Source organism: Hydra vulgaris, chromosome 05 (genome assembly GCF_038396675.1).
Source record: "Hydra vulgaris chromosome 05, alternate assembly HydraT2T_AEP".
Taxonomy (NCBI): domain Eukaryota; kingdom Metazoa; phylum Cnidaria; class Hydrozoa; order Anthoathecata; family Hydridae; genus Hydra; species Hydra vulgaris.
The window spans coordinates 42846638-42868654 of NC_088924.1; the positions used below are offsets into that span (position 1 = coordinate 42846638).

The 22017-nt window shown below is 28.2% G+C and overlaps 1 protein-coding gene across 1 annotated transcript in view; it reads left to right on the forward strand.

Moving 5' to 3' along the window:
- The window catches only part of LOC136080066 (uncharacterized), a 126070-nt gene that overhangs the window by 68136 nt on the left and 35917 nt on the right, over positions 1-22017 (forward strand). The window contains exons 6-8 of the mRNA XM_065796680.1: positions 7167-7365; positions 11396-11582; positions 18506-18590. Coding sequence (XP_065652752.1) covers positions 7167-7365; positions 11396-11582; positions 18506-18590 — 471 coding nt within the window. The remainder of the gene's footprint in view (positions 1-7166; positions 7366-11395; positions 11583-18505; positions 18591-22017) is intronic.

Consider the following 22017-nt stretch of genomic DNA (forward strand, 5'->3'; position numbering starts at 1 on the left):
TTTGATGTTATTTCTGATCAAATTGCTTTTTTATTTATCTTTCAAACAATATTGTTGTTGGTCACATTAATGCTTATCACACTGAATGGTTTGGTTCTAGCGTCAGTGACTGTGATAAACCCCCAAACCTTTTTCTACCTTAATCTCTATCACAAAATAGTCAATAACCAACTTTCAATTTCGCTTTACAGACATACCTAATCATGTAACTTCTCAACTTATGTCTTGTTTCTGATCGTAGTCATGCTCAGTTTCTCCACATTCACCCTTAGGTTGTTTCGGATCACGGTTCGATCTATCTAAAACTATTTATATCTTATTTTTCTCTTTCATCGCTGTACGTCTTTGAACTTCTTAAAAGCTGTCTAGGACCCTTTCCGTGATTTTCATCTACATGACCTTTAAGTAGACATCTTTGTTCTTCCTGCTGACAAATGTGCTTTTTATTTTATTTCTTAGATTCAGGCTGGTATGGAATCTTTTATTGACCATCGACAATTATAAGTTAAGCCTTACTTTATTACTTTGATGTCTATCGCAAAAGCAATTCTCTAGAAAACAGACGCTTATTTACTATTACTTGGAACCATTGTAAAAAAGGTTTGATTAACCCTTTCGTGACGAGTGACCCGTATGGCGGTTCATAAAATTTGTTTCTAAATGACGAGTGACCCGCATGGCGGTGCATAAACAATTTTGAATATTTCAAATCATCTATAGCAATTGGGGTAAACTTTAAACTCATTTTTGAAATGTGAATAATATCTTAAGTTGATCCTTCAAACCGTTTGTTAACTGCATTTATGGATCGCTCAAAAATTAATTTTAAAAAATGACAAAAACAGATAAAAAGTATACTGTCATGAATGAGATCCTTGATATTTTTTTCAGTGATAGTGGTGAAGATTTTTTTTTTGTTTGATCACCAAAATATATGTATCATTTATTTAAATTAGAAAAGGGTATGTTTATGTATTTCTTCTTTATTTGTTAAAGGTTACATAGAGAAACTATATATTTTTGTTAATTTCAACATGATATATTTTGATCACGTTACTAAGATAATAAATTTTTTTTTTTAGTTTTTTAATTTCCTGAAAGCCAATTCTTTGACAAAAAAAACAAGGTCTTATTTTTAAAATTCTGACTAGTAATTTTTATTTCATACTCTTTTAATTGATCATGATCCTAGATCGTTATTTTACGCGCAGTCATATAGCTGTTTTTAAGTCAGTCGCGAAAGGGTTAACGCTAAAACTCGCCATTCTCAGGTCACTAATCTCGTATTTCATCTCAAAAATTAGGCTCCAGAGACTTCTGGAGAACCTTTAGTTGTGTCTATAATATAGCCAAATGTGTTACTCCTCCGGTCTTGCGTGGTTCCAATTTTGAAAACCTTACCTAAAGACAAAGCTGAGTTGTTTGGTAAGATCTTTTAAAAGTGGCATCTATTATCCTTATTTTCAAAAATTCTGGAGAGCAATCTGAGTCGTCTACAGTCCCACTTGTCTTCTTTCTTTAATAAGCTAGGCTTTTAAGTATTTAATTAAAAAATACTTAATCTTTCATTTTGAATCTAATAACTTACATTCTAATCCTCAATGCGAACTTCAGTTTTTTTAATCTATTGCTGATTTGTTAAAGGTAATAACTGATAGGTTTTATCATGGATTAAATAGATGTGGAGAAGTTAAGGCTATTGGTCTTGTTGTTTCTAAAGTCTTTCGTAAAGTTTGAAATGTTGGTCTGTAAAATCTCTATTTACGTTGTATCAAGTAACATCTTTAAGAGTATAATCTATAAGAGTAAATCTTTCCTATACAATCGTAGTATAAAAGTTGTCCTCAATGGACAGCACTATTCTTCACATCCAGTAACTTCAGGGGTCCCTCAAGGTTCTTGGTCCTCGGCACTATTCTTTTTTTAATTTACATTACCAATCTTCAACTCATTCTCACATTTAAGGTGGCATTGTTCGCTGATGATACTACCATTTATTCTTGTCTTGATAAGAAGCCAACACTCATTGATTTGCTTGGAGGGGGTATTTCAGTTTGACTTCTGTTACAGCAAGTGCCTCTCAGTGGCTGATGAACTTTAGCTCAGATAAAACTCAATTTTATTTCAGCTAATTGTTCTTGCAACAATCTAGATCATTTTATATTTATGAATAGTGACGTATTCAATGAGTTATCTACCCTTTGTCTTCTATTAACTCTTACTACCGATATTTCTTGAAAACCCTATATTAAATCTATTACAAAATTAGCATCTGCTAAGGTTGCATATTTTTGTTGTGCTTACCATTTCTAACTCCAGATTCTATTCTCTATTTATATAAGTCTCAAATTACTCTTTGTATAAAATACTATTGCCATAGTTGTAACAGATCTTTAAATAATGCCCTTTTTGTTTTAGACAAGGTGCAAAAATGCATTGTAAACATAGGTTGGCAGCAAGAGCAGGTCCAACTTGTTCTTGCAATTAATCTTCAACCATTGTCAAATTGTCGTCATGTTGCTTCTCCTTCTTTTTTCTATAAATACTATATTAGGCGGAGATCTATAGCGCTAGCGTTTTTAGTGCCATCTACTAAAATTTATTTTCGTTATTCATTTAAGTTTCTTCTTTTTACTGCAATTATTTTAAATGCTCGAAAATTTGTTTTTCCTTGAATATCGGTTCTACAAAATTTACTTTCTAAAAATTATACTTAAGTTCTACAAATTTTCTTACCTTTATCTTGTTTTACTAACTCATATAACTTGCAATCTTTTAAGTTGTCTGTTAATTGTTATTTTGTTTTATAAATTTCGTCTTTTTTGTAGTAACATCCAACTCCAATAGTGGGTGCTTGCAGACTTATGTAAAGTGAAAATGTTTAAAAAAAATCATAGTTTTTAGGAAAAAGATTAGTCTTTATTGTACTTTAGATTTTAGTATCAAGAATACACTATAAAAAAGCAACATAGATATTTATTAAAACATTTTTAACTATTCAACTGCATTAGTGTAGTAGATTTGAAGATCTTCAGATTCATTACACTAAAGTTAAGAATGATGATGTCGTTGCTACTTAAGATTAGATAGATATATTTAAGCCTTTATTATGTAAAAACATATTAGTTATAACCAAGTTCATCATTATCATCATCATCATGGTCATCATCATTCATTGTGATCATAGTCCTTTTCTCATAATCGTCAAAACACATTTATTTCAGTTTCATCATTTTCATCATCATCATCATCATCATCATCATCATCATCATCATCATCATCATCATCATCATCATCATCATCATCATCATCATCATCATCATCATCATCATCATCATCATCATCATCATCATCATCATCATCATCATCATCATCATCATCATCATTATCATATTTTATTGTCATAATCGTTTTCTCATAATCATCAAAACACATTTCATTTGAACTTGACAAAAACACATTTAATTCACCAACAACATATTAAAAGCAACCATGGCGCAGTGGTTAAAGTGCTAGCTTTAGAAATAGGAGAACCAGGGTTCAATGCGAGCTCCGGGCATATTTTGCACAGTTGGTAACAAAGGAGATTATCCTATTTAACAGACCATTCTAGTTTAGCGCTCTTCCGTGGTGCTCTGTGGCAAGTCTCTTAGGTCTTTAGGTACCTAAAATAAGTTTTAAAAAAAGTTACAATAAGAAAAAAATTCTTCAACAACACATTTTATTTGACAACAAAGCATTGTATTCGGCAAAATACATTTCATTCAGCAACTTCACATTACATTTGACAACAACTTGGTTTATTTAAAAACATTTCATTCTTTTTTACAACAGCACATTCTCTTTCGCAACGACTCATTCTATTTGATACAAACACATTCTATTTGACACTAAGACATTCTTATTTAGAGCAACATCATCCATTTGTTAATAACATATTCTATTTGACAGCAACACATTTTTTAAAAAAAATATCTACTCTAATTATCAATAACACAATCAATCAATCGGACAACAACACATTGAATATGAAAGAAACACATTCTATTTGGCAACAATATATTATATTCTACAGTAAACATTCTATTAAAAAACAATACATTCTAATCAATAATTCTATTTGAAAGCAAAACATTTGATATGAAAAAACTCCTTCTATTCAGCATTTATACATACTATTCTGCATAAAAAATACATTGTCGATAGCAATACATTCTATTCTGTAACAGCACACTCAACTTAGCAACAACTTATTCTATTTCCACAAACATAATATTTTTTATGACAAGACATTTGTATTGACAGCAACACATTCTAAGCAAATACAATATCTGTTCAGCAAAAACACGTTTATTTTGACTCAAAAACAATCCATTTGATACTATGAAGTTTTACTAGAAATCAGCACATTCTCTTCAGCAACAATGTATTCTATTCTGCAATAACGTATTCTGTTTTAGAATAATAAATTCTATTTAACAACAACACATTCTGTTCAACAAAAAAGCAATATGTTAGTTAAAAGGACTTCTGAACTTTGTTCAACAGTAACAGTAAAAAAGCTTTTTTTTCAAGAAAAATATAAAACAGCAAACAATTGTTTTTAAATGACTGCTTTCAATATTTTTTCTTTTTTTTCAAATCAAAATCAAAGAATCAAAAAATTAAAAGCTTGAAGTTTTTTCATGCGTTCGCCGTAATGATCAATTTCTATTTCATTAATATGAGTTTTTACTGCATAAGGTTTCATCAAACCTGCAAATGATCAAATTTTTTGGTTTGAAGATTTTTGGATAAAAGCTTAAATTAAAAAAAAAAAAATTAAAGTTGCTGAAAGAAAAGTTCCTTTAATATGATGGTAATTTGATTTGATTTTTTAACAATTTAATAAGTAGTTATAAAAATAGAACAATAAGTAATTTTAATAGGCAACCCTAGTTCATTAAATAGCATTTTTTCATTAAAAAAAATTAAGCACACAGACTAGTACTATGGTATTCTTATTTTGATGGTTCTATTTTACTATTTTAGTATTAAAAGTTTTTTCTTAAAAGTTTCTATATGAAGAGACAAAAAACTGTCGGCAACTTCTTTGCGCAAAAGACGCTTCAAAATATTGTCCCTCTTTTGGATACTGGTGATATTTCAGTTCGAGTTATAACCAGAACTAAATGCATTAGCCAGTCAATAGATCGAGATGGATTTAAACTCCCCGCTAACAAAAGCGAGGTAATGAAACTTCTGCATAAATGTTTTAACGAAAAGCAAAAAAAAAAAAAGATTGATACCTTAAAATTAAAAGTGAATAAAGTAAAGTTCAGTAGGACTGTTGTTGAGATTATTTCTTTAAAAGAACAATGATATTTTGTTAAAATTCATATTTATTATCGTTAATATCCTTAATAATTATCATTATCGTTTTCTGAATAAAGAAAATGATTACACAGGTCAACAAAAAATTTTTTTTTTTCTGGTGCCGAGCTAACAATTTGTTTTTTGTATAGCATTTCTCATGTTGATTTCAAATATGCAATCTTTTTTTACCATCACGTCAAGTTGTAAAGATATTTCGGTTCAAATCTTAAGTATTTAGGGTAAAGTTCCTAATATTGTCGAAAAAAAAGTTATTCAAAAGAATGTCAACCTGGGTCTCCAAAAAGCGTATTTTCATAAAGATTTAAAAAATGTTATTTATTTGTAATAAAAATAAGTATTTTTTGTAATATTGCTGAATAACATTCTGTTTAAAAAAATTTAAACAGAATGTTATTCAGCAGAGTCTTAAGCATTTTTTCACATAATTTTTTTGCCAACAAATTTTAAGAAAAAATATTTATGTTTTCTGAAATCTCTATGAGAATACGATTCTTTAGAGACCCAGGTTGACATACTTTTGAATAACTTTTTTTTCGACAATATTAGGGACTTTATCCCAAATACTAAAGGTTTGAACCTAAATATCTTTACAACTTGACGTGATGGGAAAAAATGAGTTGCATATTTGAAATCAAAATGAGAAGTGCTATAGAAAAAAAAAATTATTTGCTCGGAACCAGAAAAATTTTTTTTTTTGTTGACCTGTGTTATCAAGACGGAAACTCCATTTTTGAAGTTATAATTGATGAGTGTGAATATGATATAGACTACAATGATTTATTGAAGAACACAAGTAAGTTGGTAAAATAAATCAAACTGTTAAGTGTTCGAAATCAAGTTTTTTAATCAAAAGTGAAGGTTCTATATGGAAAAGAAAATAAACTTCGTTCTGATGTAAAAACTCGTCGGAAAAATACACCAATAATGCTTGAGCAATTGCTAAAGACAGAAACTCTTGAAAATTTATTAGATTTTAAGGCAGATTTTGCTGGTGGCAAAAAATTTTTGAAAATTAATAAAAGTCCTCTCCCGTGTATAAAGCACTTTCGAGTACTCATAAGTAACAAATTTTCCAAATTTGACATACCGTAAAACATCTGTTAACAGCTTTATTTTTTTAAAAATTCTTAAGCAGTGGAACAGCTGTTCTTTAAAAAACAACTTTTTTTTCAGAAACCCTATTTATCATTAGGACATATTTTTTGACAACAGCTTATTTTATTTGACAATTGCAATTATTATAAACATGATTTTTAGTTTTTTATTTCCATCTCTGGCATCAGTTCATTAATTTCACTTTTTTCAGCTTCTCTTTTCTTGAAAATTTTTTTTTTTTAAAGTCAAATCAACTAGCAATGTAGATCGCTGATTTGATTTAGGAAAGCAAGAAGATCTAAGCAATCATGGCTTTAAATTGGTGCTTTATTTGGCAGATGGGGCTATTTAGCCGTTATTAATACAACCCTTCTAGAAAAAGGAAAACACGCATTAAAAAAACGCAATTTTTTTTGTGGGTAAGGGTACAGGGATGTAATAAGCATTTGGCTGTAAAATTTTGTTTTTTTTAATGGCATATTTGAATGATAAAATGACTTTATGGAGACCCATTTAAATCAAACTATTGTAGGACTATTGTATTGTATGCAATTAGCATTGAAAATATTCTTTTTCAATTTTTTTTTTTAATTATTTTTAATTTATTTTTTGACATCAGCACATTTTATTTAATGACAACACATTTTATTCAGCAACAACACCTTTTATTTATATTATATCTAATTTAATTTTAGTAGAAAAAATGATCTGATATCAGTTAACACAATAGGCAATGATTACTTTAGTTCAACAGCTGATGCAGAAAATGTAACTTTCGTTGCTTATTATAACAAAAAGTTAATGATATTTAAAGAATATTTGCATTCTGTAAATTCAATGGTCGCAGGTGTATCCTATGAATGTTTTATTCAGCCCAATAGTATTAATTTTTTCGTAAGTAGTTTATTTAATCTTTGTTGTTTTATTAAACTGTTTATTAATATTTTCTAATCGTTTTGTAATTGGTAACTTAATTGAGAAAATAATAATATTATTTGAGTGAATTTTATTATAAAGTTAGTAAAAAAACAGAAGTACAAATTTTTTTCTACAAACAGTTATTGCAAGTCAGTAAAATATTGTTATTAAATAAAAAAAATATAAGTCTTGAGTTGTTATGACAAAACAATAAATAAGAAAATAACTATTAGTTTTTTTCTTATTTATTTTACAGCCATTTTTCAAAACGCCTTAATTGTAAAAAACAAAATTGACTTTTTCAGAAAATAAGCTAATTTAGATGCCTATAAATATTATTGAATAAATGTTTTTGAGAAATTTTGAAAAAGTTCATATAAATAATAAGTTTCCAAAAAAGTTTTTCAAAGAGTTTGTTGTATATTTTTTAATTGCGCTTTTCTCAAATAACGGGTGCAGTATTGGTGAAAAAATTATTTTTAAATTAATTTTTTGATTTTAATTTTTTAGAGATCCGACAATAATGAAAAGATTTTATTAAAATTTTAGAATATTTAAAAAGTAATATATATATATATATATATATATATATATATATATATATATATATATATATATATATATATATATATATATATATATATATATATATATTTATATATATATATATATATATATATATATATATATATATATATATATATTTATATATATATATATATATGTATATATTTATATATATATATATATATATATATATATATAATATATATATATATATATATATAAATAGGCGAGAGTGGGGAGAAATGGACAATGAGGAGAAATGGACACCCCCTGCTATTTTTAAAACTAGTGGACCATATTGTTTTAGACCAGAATAAAAAAATTCAGTAACATGAGATGTTTTTAAAAAGCTATTTCCTTTTCCTTAGTTCTTATGCACGTTTTTTATTTGCATACGGAAATTTTTTAGTCACAAAACAAGTATTTTCTTAATCAATTTGCTCGTCTAAATTTTATTGGATCTACATCAGAATTCAAGGTAAGTTTGTATTATTGTAAAACCAACATTTCTTTCTAATAATTTATAACTTTTGCCTTAAAAATTCAGTAAATAAAAATTTTATAGTGTATTAACCAATTCAGGTACCAGTTGGGAGAAATGGTCGACAAGAGGTCCGTTTCTCCCCACTCAATTGATTCATGATTGGCTGTAGATTTCTATAGGGATGATATTCTTATAATTAGCATTTTGAATCTATGTAGATGTATGTCTTATCTTTACTGTAATAAATCTGTTAATTATTAACGCTGGTTCTATTTTAAGTAGATCTAGCTCTAGATCTAATCTAGATTTTTAAAAGTCAAAATATAGTTAATGAAAAACATTTTTTTTCTTTTTCCAGGTAATAATGCCTCAAGTTTACATAAGGAAAACTGACAAACGCAAAGTACCAGAGTCAGTTTTGATAGATGCTGTAACAGCTGTTAAGGAGGGCATGACAGTTCGAGAAGCGGCAAAAAAATTTAACGTTGCCCAATCAATACTGATTAACAACATTTAAAAAGGCAAAAAGTAAACAAACTAGCCTGTGTGCCAACTGTTAGCACAGCCTAGTATTTACTGCAGAGCAAGAAAATTGTTTAGCAATAAATATACCTGGCAAGGTGCTCAAATATGTTTCATAGCCTAACAACAAAAAATTTTCGTGCTTTTTCCCTTGAAAAGGCTACAGTGAATAACATAAAATGCCCTGCGTCATGGATCACCAATTCAATGGCCGGACGAGAGTGGCTTTTTGGATTTATGAGACGCCATCCAGAACTTTCACTCAGACTGCCAGAAGCCATATCACCGGCACGGGCCACAGTGTTCAACAAATTCAATGTCAACACACTTTTTACTTTGTTGGAAGAATCCTTCAAAAAACTAAATAATAGTGGTGAGCAGATCTTTAATTTAGATGAAACTGGTGTGACGACTGTGCAAAAAGTGGAGGTAAGCAAATAGGTCAAGTTACCTCCAGAGAACGTGGCGAGCTTGTGACAATGCACTGCATTGTTTCAGCCACCGGCAACACTTTACCACCTGTTTTTAGTTTTCACCTTTTTTATTTGAAAACTTCATGTTTAATGGATCACCAGAAGACTCTCTTGGACTTGCCCATCCTTGTGGCTGGATGACCAGTGACTGTTTTATTCAAGTTATACGCCATTTTATAAAATATGTTAGGCCAACTGAAATTGCCCTATGATATTAATATTAGACAAACATGAAAGTCAGCTTTCATATACAGCCCTAGAATTAAATAAAAGTAATTACATTCAAATTATTACCCTACCACCTCATACAAACCATGAGTTACAGCCACTAGACCGCGTTGTATTTGAGCCAATGAAAGCCGCCGTCAATAATCTTGCTGACTCTTGGCAATTAAAACATGCTGGGCGAATTCTGTCCATTTATCAGCTGGCGGAGCATGGACGCACAACTTTTATCAAAGCTTCTACAAAACAAAATATTTTGTCTGGTTATAAAACTAGTGGTGTCTGGCCTCTAGATAAAGACATATTTTCTGACGAAGAATTTCTGTCTTCGGACGTTACAGACAGGTCTATGGTTGCAGACCCAGAATCATCAGACATAGAAATTGCAAGAGCAAGGACACATTGTAGCTCATCATCACCAAACACTGACACTCCTTTTGTTCCCGATGCAATTCCGGACACGTCAATTAATTTATTAGTCCCGACAGTATCTTGCGACGCAGTTTCACAAACGGACACATCAATTAATGTCTTGGTCCATACAGTACCTTTGGATGCAGCTTCAATAAAAATATTTGCTTGGCCTAAAATATTTGTAGGCTATCCTAAACCTGCTCCTCGTAAGCAAACCAATAGAGGGAAAAAACGTGGAAAATGCATGATTGCGACATCATCACCAATGATGGAAGAAATAAAATTAAAGCAGTGCATTAAATCTGGGGATAAATCTACTGTAAAAAATAATTTTTTTGATACTGGCATGACTTATGATAGGACAGATAGCGACAGTAGTGATGAAAGTATTGATGTCAGAATGGTTAGCGTCGAAAGTGTGAATGTTAGTGACTATGTTTTGTGTGAGTTTGAGGTAGAAAGGAGAACAAAATATTTAGTTGGTAAGGTTATGAAAGAAGAAGATGAGGATGGTGATATTGAAGTTTCTTTTTTGCAAAAGAGTGGAAAAATAGTTGACCAGTTTTTTTGGCCGACAACTTTGTCGGTCCATTTCTCCCCACAGGTAGTCCATATCTCCCTATATTGGGGTGGTGTTTTTTACTTTTTATTTTTTCTTATGTATCATAATTTTTATTTTTTTTATAGACTATTTTTTGAAATAAATGGTTACTCTTTTGAGAAATATAACAAACATCTCTGTTGTTGTTTATGTTTTTGTGTAAATTTTAGTAAAAAAGTAATAATGGTGGACCATTTCTCCCCACTCTCCCCAATATATATATATATACATATATATATATATATATATATATATATATATATATATATATATATATATATATATATATATATATATATATATATATATATATATATATATATATATATATATATATATATATAATTAGTAAAAAACACTTATCTAACTTTTATCTTCTATCTAGAAGATAAAAGTTAGATAAGTGTTTTTTACTAATTAATTATTGCTCTGTTCTTTAAGAACATTGAGCACTCTATTTGTAAAATACACTAACATAATTTACATATATATATACATATATATATATATATATACATATATATATATATATATATATATATATATATATATATATATATATATATATATATATATATATATATATATATATATATATATATATAATATATAAATATGTAAAAATAATTGAAGTATTTGTAATAGTATTAACGATTGTAATAATAATAGTTATAGTTGTAAAATAATGAATTTGACTATTATGATACCGATAATATTTAGATTCCTAAATTAAGAAGTGGTGCATCGATAACGTTTGAACTTTCTTTTTATCCTCTTTTAAAAGACCAACAAGAGTTTGGATCTTTGTATAACGAGGTTTCTGCTTTGGTCTTTCTGAATGGAAGTTTAGTTCAACAAATAAAAAATAACAAACTTCAGTATAAAGACATTATTTCGCCAAATCAAGGTTTTCCTTTTTTTTTTTTTAATTTCAGTGAAAAAGAAAATGTTATTGGTTTCCATTTATTAAGTATATTGTAATTTTTATGTTATAAAAAATATATCAAATGTTATATTTCTTTTTAAGTTAGTTAGTTAACTAAACTACAAAGCTTTGTTAAAGTTAATATCAGCTGAGTCTATATCCAACTCGTATGTCTGCCACTTTTGTCTAGCATTTACGGTATATGATGAGCAGATGTAACTGCGATGGCTAAAAATTTTCAGTCGTTAAATTTAAATTGTTAAATTTAAATTGTAAGAAACTTGTTTAAATTTATCAACTGATGTTGCCTCGATGACATTAACTGACAGAGCATTTCAGTCATTGACTACACGGTTGTTGAAAAACTTATTTCTTATTTCGCAGTTCCTAACAAAATCGCGATGAAATCTGATATTGTCAGGAATATTATTATATTTATATTTTTATATTATCATTATATTTCTGTTATTGTTATATTTTTTTTATTTGAAGTTTAGCTTTTATTAAAAAATTTATAAACAATATAAACATAATATACAAAAATTTATAAATAGCATTATTATATTGCTTATAATATATAAACGTTTTTTCTCTATAAAAACCAAAAAATTATAAATAAACATTTTTTTAAATAAGTGTTTAAAATCTACAGTATTTGTTTTAGTAAACTTTTAATTGCAAGTTATAAGTTAAGAAAAACAAGAAGAAACTTATTATAGCAAATTATACTAATAAAACGTTATTAAACATCTATGTCTTTCTATCTATCTATCCATCTATCTATCCATCTATCTATCTATCTATCTATCTATCTATCTATCTATCTATCCATCTATTCATCTATCTATCTATCCATCTATCCATCTATCTATAAATATATATATATATATATATTATATATATATATATATATATATTATATATATAAATATATATTATATATATATATATATTATATATATATATATATATATATATATATATATATATATATATATATATATATATATATATATATATATATATATATATATATATATATATAAATATATGTTAATATTATGATATAAAACATCTAAATAATGTTATATAATTCACATTTGTGCTTGTGACTGCTTGCCTGAGTAAATTTCTATGTGAGTGTCAAATATCAATCTTTGTCTAAGTTTTCAATAAATTTGGCTTATATTTTTTTCATTTTTTTTTCAAGAAGCATGAATCATGCAATTATGTAAACCCTCAAGAGTTCTAGACGCATTAGCTCATCTTTGGCTAATTGGGTTTTCTAATTTGTTCTTCAATTTTAATAAAATTTGATTAGATCCAAAATTCTCAGGCAAAGCAGAAAATGCCGGATCAGAAGAAAGCAGATTCTTTTCAACAAAGGGCTACAGCAGTAAACTTCACTAGGAGAAGTGCAGAGATAATGTTTTTAGTCAACAAAGTATTAGTATCTAAAATAATGATATCAGATGCAATGTCAATCAATGCTTTTCTAACACAGCTGCTTAGTTTTTTAAATCTTACAAGCACTTTCACTAAGTACTTTTATCTAGTTCAAGTATCCTTAATAAGTTTCAATTGTTTTCCAAATTCTTGCTTCATGTATACTTGAAGAATATCATTCGATGTTCTCAAAACAAGAAATTTCTTTACAATTGAATGACCTTTTTTGATAAGAAAACTAAATCCAAGTTCTTAAGTCTTAACATGCTCAGCTTCATTACAAATTTGTTCAATCAAGCCAACATTTTGATCTTCAACGTTTTCCTCGTCAGGGTCCTTGAAATTATTTTCTTGTTCTTCTTCAGTAACATTTTCTGTATATGTGAGAGCCACCAATTCAGTTGTATTTAAATTATTATACAGAGTAATAATTACAGCTAAATGATCACATGTGCAAAGCGCAACTGCTAATTAAATGGTAAAAGCCGTCCAAACCTTTTGCATCACAGCTGGCCCATCAGTTGTTATAGACGTAATATTTGAATCGATACTTAGATTGTTGTCTTGCAATGTGGTTTTCAGAGCCGTAATGCGTTTCTCTGCAGGAAATTGACCTTTAACAGGTACTAAACCTAAATTTCAAAACTGTTTCTTGTCATGGACATTCGCATTTAAATAATATTGGTTTCTTTAAGATTTCCATTTATCTAGTATTAAACAAAATTATGTTCCATCATCTTTGAAATAAATAAAATCCTGCATCAGCTTAGCCCGCATTTTTTGTGCGTATTCTAAAACCATTTTGCGAATTGAGTTAGGAGATTTTGGTAATACGAAATCTCAAGCGCCTCTCGTCAAAATAAATTTCTCAAATCGACAGGCGTACAAAAAACTTTAAATGGTATATTATCTAAAGCATTCACTTTCTGTAAATCTTATCACATTCGTGATATGATGGCAAAAAATTACTCATCTTTTTTATCAACTAAATAATTTGTCATCATTATTTTTGTTGCGCCGCTTTCAGAAACTTCATCTTGCACAACATTCTATTTTAATACATTAATATAAACAATAATGTTATTAAACGCGTATGCTGCGGTGTTGTCGTTAAACCAATATTATTAATATTTCATAACATAAATTATGTTTTGCTGTTAGTTTTTTTGGTCCTCTCAGAAAATAAATCCAAACAAAACTTTGATTTTCACATTGCTTTTTTGCATTCCAAATAACTTTCTTTTGAGGACATTTGAGGATGATTTTAGGATGTACTAATGATAATAATTTAACTTGTTAAACAAAAACAAAATTAAATAATTATCAAATAATGCAGTTAAATTAAACTGCTAAAAAAGTTTAAAGAAAATATAAAACATTAAAAAAAATATATATAAAACATTAAATTAGTTAATTAAATGTTTTATATTTAAAATATAAAATATTAAAGTATGTAATTACTCTATAGAACTTTGGAATTTATGAGTTTCATTTATAGAAAAAATAATAACTATAAAATTAAAAAAAGATGGCGGTAGTTTGTTAATTGGTAGTTGTAAGTACCTTAAAAGATAATTTTTTAAGTCTTATATACTTTTCATCATACTTTTAAGTTTTTAATCAGACTTTAAAGTATGACATCAGATTTTTAAGTTTGAAATAAAAGTTTTATATTTATAAAAAATTTAGGTTTAATATGGTAAATAATGTTCGTTATAATTTTAAATTTATATAAAGTAAAGTAAAAAATAGAAAAGTTACTACACCCATATTAAATAAATGTTTTTTTTTATCCAGAGAAAACTTTTTACAGGCGATTCACATGCAATCATGCCTTACTATGCTTATAATTAAAATATATTATTCAAGCTTTAATTTTGTTGTTTTAATCGATAAATGGAAAATGAGAGAGAAAAAATAAGAGAACACTTATTACAAAGGATATTGTTAGAACTAAAAGAAAGTTAACTGCGTAAGAAGTTAAAATAGCAGTTTCTGCGACACGTTATATTTCAAATAAAATCATTAGAGGACTTAGTGATGATGAAATCGCATCAGTAAAAAAAGGAAGGCGCAACTTTTATGACGGGACACTTAAATCTGAAACTCAATTGCTAATTGAGCATGATCCACTTCATACTTTATAATCATTTGAAACATTCTCGTTAAAAGGAATATCAATACATCTATATCTCCTTAATCTAAGTATTTGAAGTCAATAAAGTTGACTTCAAATACTTAGATTAAGGAGATAAAGATGAAAGTTGAAGAAAACGAGTTAGATTAGTACCAAAAAAAAGGAATTCGATGCAAAAACGTTGATTTGCAAAGTTTTTGCAGAACTATTAATTCAATTCCTGACAATAACTTAATGTTTCTTGACAAAACAGGCTTTAAATTACATACTTCTAAGCAATATGGCTATTCTATAAAGAATACAAAATGTTTTGTTACAGTGCCAACAAAGCGTGGAAAAAATGTCTAATATCGCTACAAATGTTAGTGGTATTCTAAACTTTAAGATATTGGATGATGCCTTTGAGGGGAAACTTATTTTGTGATTTTATAACCAACAATTTAAGAACGTATTTCCAAACGAATCCCCATTCTGTACTAATATTGGATAATTGTGCATTTCATTGTCGGAGAGACATAAGATTTGCTCGGTCAATCCAGTGTTTGATTTTACTTTTTGCCACCTTATTCACCGTAGTTGAACTTGATCGAGGAATGGTTTAGTGATCTTAAAGCTAATTATACTTCTATAAAGCCGTTTCCAAAAACTAGCTATGAAGTTAAAGCTACCTTAAATTCGCCTTTGCCGACAATAGGCCTTGACTTTTGTGATTGGTATCGTAATATGAAAAGATGGTTTTAAAAGGTGTAGACAAAAATTTTATTAGAGTGTATACTTTGTTACTTATATTACATTTTTAAATACAATGCGTTATGACTATATAAAAAATACAGTTTATTCTTTAGAAATTTATGAATAACTTTTTATATCATAAATGCACTATTAAATGAACTAAAATGTTTTATATTTTTTTGAAAACTGTTTATTATCTTTAAGGTTATATTATATATTAAAAAAAAAAGTTTCATATTTCTCACAGATCCTGTAAAAATTATTGATTCAAATAATTTAATACATACCGCATTCAAATAATCAAATCTCAACTCTGTTACAAATCGTAAAATATAAGGCACGAACACAAAGATATGCAAAACATAAAATTTATTAAATATGGATATGAAATTAGACATAAAACCTTTAACTGGAATTTAAGAATGTTTTCTTAATATTTACTTGTATTATGCAGAAAAACTGTAATTTAGCTTTTTTTTTTTTATGCTATCATATAGAGTTAGAATTCAGAATATTTTATGAACACAGACGAAAGCATAATTTAAAAGTTAGAATAGTTACAAATATATTTCAACTTGTTGGTCTCATGTTTTGCGTAGTAATGGCCAAAATTATAAGGTCCTTTCGTTTTCAGCTTCCAATAATTGAAATCTTTTGCAAAGCATCTTTATTTGAAATAAGTAAAATAAAAGTTTGGAGTTAGTCTGGAAATTAGCTCTCAATCTCAAACATTAAAAAAATGCTGGATCCAGATTCCTGATCTGAGTCAAAATATTTATTGATACTGTTTATAAAAATACTAATGTTATCTTTTTCTACTATCCACTGAAGAAGAGAACTCCAATTATTTGACTTTGTTTGTGAAGAAATGTTGACAAATATTTGATTTGGTAAATTGTATGCGTATTCGAAAACTACTACTTCTACCAAATCGAGCTAGCTCAAAATGCATTGGAGGGTGGTGAAAATTAACGAGATCTTTCCCTTTTAAGATCTTGTACATTTGAATTGGATCACCCCTTCTTTATTTATAATACAACATTCGCAATTTAAGTATACTTATTCTTTTTTCATAAGACTTTTCCCTTAAAGTATTAATTCTTGTAGTCCTGTGTTACATAACTTCAAAATTATTAATGTCCTTCTTCCAAAATGGACTCCAAACTGTTACTCCATAATCCAAATGGAAACGTACGAACATTGTAATTTTAATGAAAATTAATTTAAATCCAAAAACTTTTGATCATTCTAAATTGTATTTTTAATAAAAATTAAATCAAACCTTTTTGATCATATTTAATATATATATATATATATATATATATATATATATATATATATATATATATATATATATATATATATATATATATATATATATATATATATACATACATATATATATGCATAAAACGACACGTCTAACTGTTATTTGACCTTTTGAAAGGAAGCCATAAGCCACTCTAAACGAAAAATAGTGAGACGCAACTTAAGACGCTGCTACTTAAGACACCACTTTTTTAACAACCAATGAGCCTACCTTAGATATGTGCTAACAGATAAGGTCATAAAAGCATTATCAGCAGTAGTCCTCAAAAACAATCTCTATCTAGAAGCCGCTATATTTCCAATACAGAGTTCTGTGTACTAAAAAATGAACGGTTTTCTTGGGTCTTCATAGAATATAAACAATGTTTAACCAAAATAGTAATAGGCGAGAAGTTTATTATTAACATTTTATTGTATCCATATTAGCGTTTATTAATGAAAAATTTATTGATTTTGTAATAATATTTTTGTTTATTGAAGACTCCACGCGAAAAAAACGGCATGATATACTTGGGGCCTGGGGGAAAATTATTTTGTTTTTCTCCTTCCACAAGACGTCCCCGGCAAGAAGCCTTTTCTGATACAGGGTGACTACATTAAATTTCATCAAAAAAGAAGATATTTGCAGATTTTAGAGGAGATTTTACATCAAACTTAGAGGATTATTTTGCGAAACTACGAATTTTTGAGGAAAAAATAATTTTTTTTTATAGGTTTAATACCCATGGTCGAAACCTTTACGGTTTGAACATATATCAATAATGCCATATTTCATGTTAAGTAACATGGATTTGTGAAAGCAATTTTATACAACAAAATACCTTATTAGACGTTAACCAGTTTTGCAGACCAAGAATTTGCAACATCATACCAACATCAGGAAATAAAATAATAAAAAAGTGTAGTTATGAGGTGGTTTGATAAAACTTTTAACTTATTAGAGGATAAGAGAGGATTTTAGAGAAGATTTTTTTAATGAAAGGACTTTAGAGAATTTTAAAAAAGCTGTGGCCACCCTGTAATGATAAAGAGGCTTTAAATTTTAATGGGTAAATAAAGTGTAACAAAAAAGTTAATACTTAATCTAAATTAATATTAATATCTATAATGCAATTCCTTAAATTATTATTATATAAAATGTTTCGTTGCATTTTTATCACAAGTTACTTAAATTATTAATTGTAAAACTTATTATATTTATTTATTAGACATTGTTTCAATCTTAATGGGCAACTGAAATTCGGTTTAATTTTGTTTTTAGCCAGAAACCAAAAATTTGTGGGTGATATGCTTTCACTGCTTCAATTTAATGATGTATTTCTTGTATGTCAATGGGCAGCAGATAGGTCGGCTATTAATTAATTTTTGATTCTGAATTTTTGTTTTTATAAATCGATAATAAATCTTTAATTTTTTGTGACTTTTACCATGTAAAAATTAAAGTTAACCAAATAAGTATAGCAATAGTTGTACAATTAACGTTTCGCCTTGTTGCATAATTAAAAATTTGAAAAAAATCTAGGTATGACAGATGTCTTATTTGTTGGATAGATTAGAGTGATTGAAAATCCCGAACTTGAATCTATTATACTAATATCCAATTAGTGTATTCAAATAATTAAATTTTTATTTTTTTGTATTATTAAAAATATTTTGTTATTTTATATTGACCTGTTTTTGTATCTGTCTTTTCTATTACACTAGCAATATTAATTCAGATATAATATATGATACAATATCTAATACTATATTTATTTAATAAAAAATATATAAATGTACCATTATCTTAAATATATCATACATTTAAGATAACAATGTTATTTTTTATTAGATGATACATTAGATTCATATTAGGTTTTACAAGATCCTTTGCTTTTGATTTATTAAAGGCTCTTTAAAAGGTCTGACATACTATTCTTCTTTTTAAGCTCCCACTAAAATAGTGTGTCAGATAGAGTATACAAAATTCCTGAAAATCTTTCCTTTTTAACATCTTATTTTCAATTCCAGTAACTTCAGGCACCGCAAAGTTTTTGCTTGATCATATAGTACCTTTGCATCTACATTAATGACTTTTCTTTACAATCTAACCATGAAAATGAATTTAAATACAAATACTGTAATTGCATATTTTATTCTTGATAGAAAGTACCCACTTTCTTTGGGTTAGAACAAGTCATATATACTTTTCTTTGTAAATGCTTTGAATTTGGATTGTTTTCTGAGATTTAACTCAGAACATTTTATTTTTGGCTAATTATAACAAGACCAATATTGATAACAATATACCTATGAATAGCAAAGTACTGACTGAACCTCTTATTTTATTAAAATTATCTTTTACTGATGACATCTGCCGAAAAAATATGTCAACACTGTTGCAAAGTTAACATCGGCAAATCTAATGCAAAGTTGACATTATTTCTATATGGCTTGCTCATCTTTTTGCTAAAATAATTGCCATCAAAATAGGAAGCAGCGTATTAATCAATAAACTTTAGCATGGTTTTAGAAAATTTAAACAAACTATTGTTAGAGAAGCGCGGAGAATTTTGGAAAAGAAAAACAATCTAGGATTGGCATTTATCGATCTTAAAAATGCTTTTGACAGAGAACCAGGTTAGGCATTGTAGATAAAAAGCAAAACAGGACTACAGATAGAACCTTAAAGTGCCACAGAAGATACTGAACATGATGAAGAGTATTGGTCTTTGAGGAAGATTTTTAATGCTGTGATTAGAAAGAATTAATTTTATAAAATAAAAAACGTTCACAGGTACATCATACAAAGCAAGCTTATTTAGAAGACCAACATAACATACCAAACTTTATCAAAAGCTTTAGATATTTCAAAGCGATAGCCGTTATCTCACCTCCTCCATCTTATGCATGATAGAATTTACAGTAGTAAGTCAGCCGTAAAATAAGATGATTGAAATCCGTAATGATTTTTAGAGTTAGTGACTCTTAGACTCAAGGTAAGATAAAAAGACTGATCGAACAATAGTTAGAATGATAAGAGCGTTCTTTAGAGTTTTTAAAAAATAAAATCACAGATAACATTTTCCAGCAGGCAGGAAAATAAGATTTATTTAAGCACTTATTAAAATGGGAGAAAACTAAAGAGCGTCCTAGCAAACACTTTTGTAAGGCTATGATAGGAACCTTTTCTAGACCATATCTGTAAAAGAGATTAAGTAAGAAATAACTTTAGTAAAAGAAGCCAGATAAACTTGAACTTTTTAATAATGGGTTCACCCTTTTAACTGGAGTGGCAGGATGAGCATCGCCGTTAAATTTTAGTGTGAAGTTTGAGGGAGAACCGGTTGAAAATAGTTCTGCCTTATCTATGGAAACGGTATAAACAGATCTATGAACTAGAAAAGGGTTAATAGACCTACTTTTGCTAATAAAGATTCCTCAAAGGTCTCTTGAAATAAGAAACAACATTTAGTAATCTGTAATTAATGGAGCCTAGCACCAGGCAGCAACTGTTTACGTTGATTTCCTGCAGTAATAAAAAGCCGTTTGTTCTCAAGAAAGTTTTCCTTTTGAAAAACATGAAAAAAATGGTTACTATTGGATTAGCAGCTGCAAAATAAAGTGAAAACCTTGGAGTAGAATGAGGCTTCACTTGAAACTGCCCAGAAGTAATAAAAGCTTCTGTACCTCATTGTATCCAGGAAGTTACTTGGAGACGTATTTTTAAGCAAATAGACATAAGACATCTGCCCTAGTACCATCATGAAGAAAGTCAACTTCTGTCAGCTTTATAATAGTAGTGAGTAGTAAAAAGATATGGTGAGTTCAAAAAAGAAGTGCAAATTAAAATACTTGAAAAGGTCATTGCATATACCTAACCACGTAAAGGAGAACAAGGAGAAACGAAGCATATGTTAGGGTCAGAAAGAAGACCCAAATCAAAGAGTTAATTTAAGTGATTTGTGTTATCTAAAAAATGAGTCACAGAATTAAATACGGACTAAGAGATTGAGAAACATTGAAGTTATGAGACTTATTACCAGCAAGGTCAGCAGTGTTATAGTTGAGCCGCTCAGTGAAGAGTATTAAAGCCACCAATAGCAACAATATTGTCTGAAAGATGGAAAAAGAGGGCATAATTTTAAATAACATTTAAAAAAGTACAGTACAATTTGTTATAAATTACATTTAAAAGAGTACAGTCTTGATAAGAAGTTGAACAATAAAAACTAATAGAATCGTAGTTGAGTAAAGTGGTGCTACGCAGAATCACATAAAAGAATGATCATAGGATTCAAACCTGATTTCACGATAAATAGGTAAATTATTGAATAAGTATACGGCCAAGCCAAGGATGGGACTATTGAAATATGACTTTGCAAATCAAAGAATAGTATTAACTAACAGTGAAATCCAAAGATGAAATAGCCGAGTTCGAATTAATCTCACAATTAGCAAGTAAGTTTGGTAAACTTTGATGTAAGTTGATGTAAGTTTCAGCTTATGAAATGTTGCTTCAATGACCATGAATATTCATAAAAATGAAATATTGAAACATTTAGGTAGTGATGGCTTACATATTTTAAGTTACTTTAATCACCATTTAAGTTAAAGAGAACTTGACTCAATTATAGATATAGGGTCCTAAGTAAATGTGTAGTTGCCTCAGTCCTGCTAGTTAACCAAAGCCATATGTTGTCTCAACAATTCACAGCATAAGCACTAACATAAACATCATTTATGCACAACATCTATGAGCAGCCCGGCGCAGTGGCTAGAGCAATTGCTCAA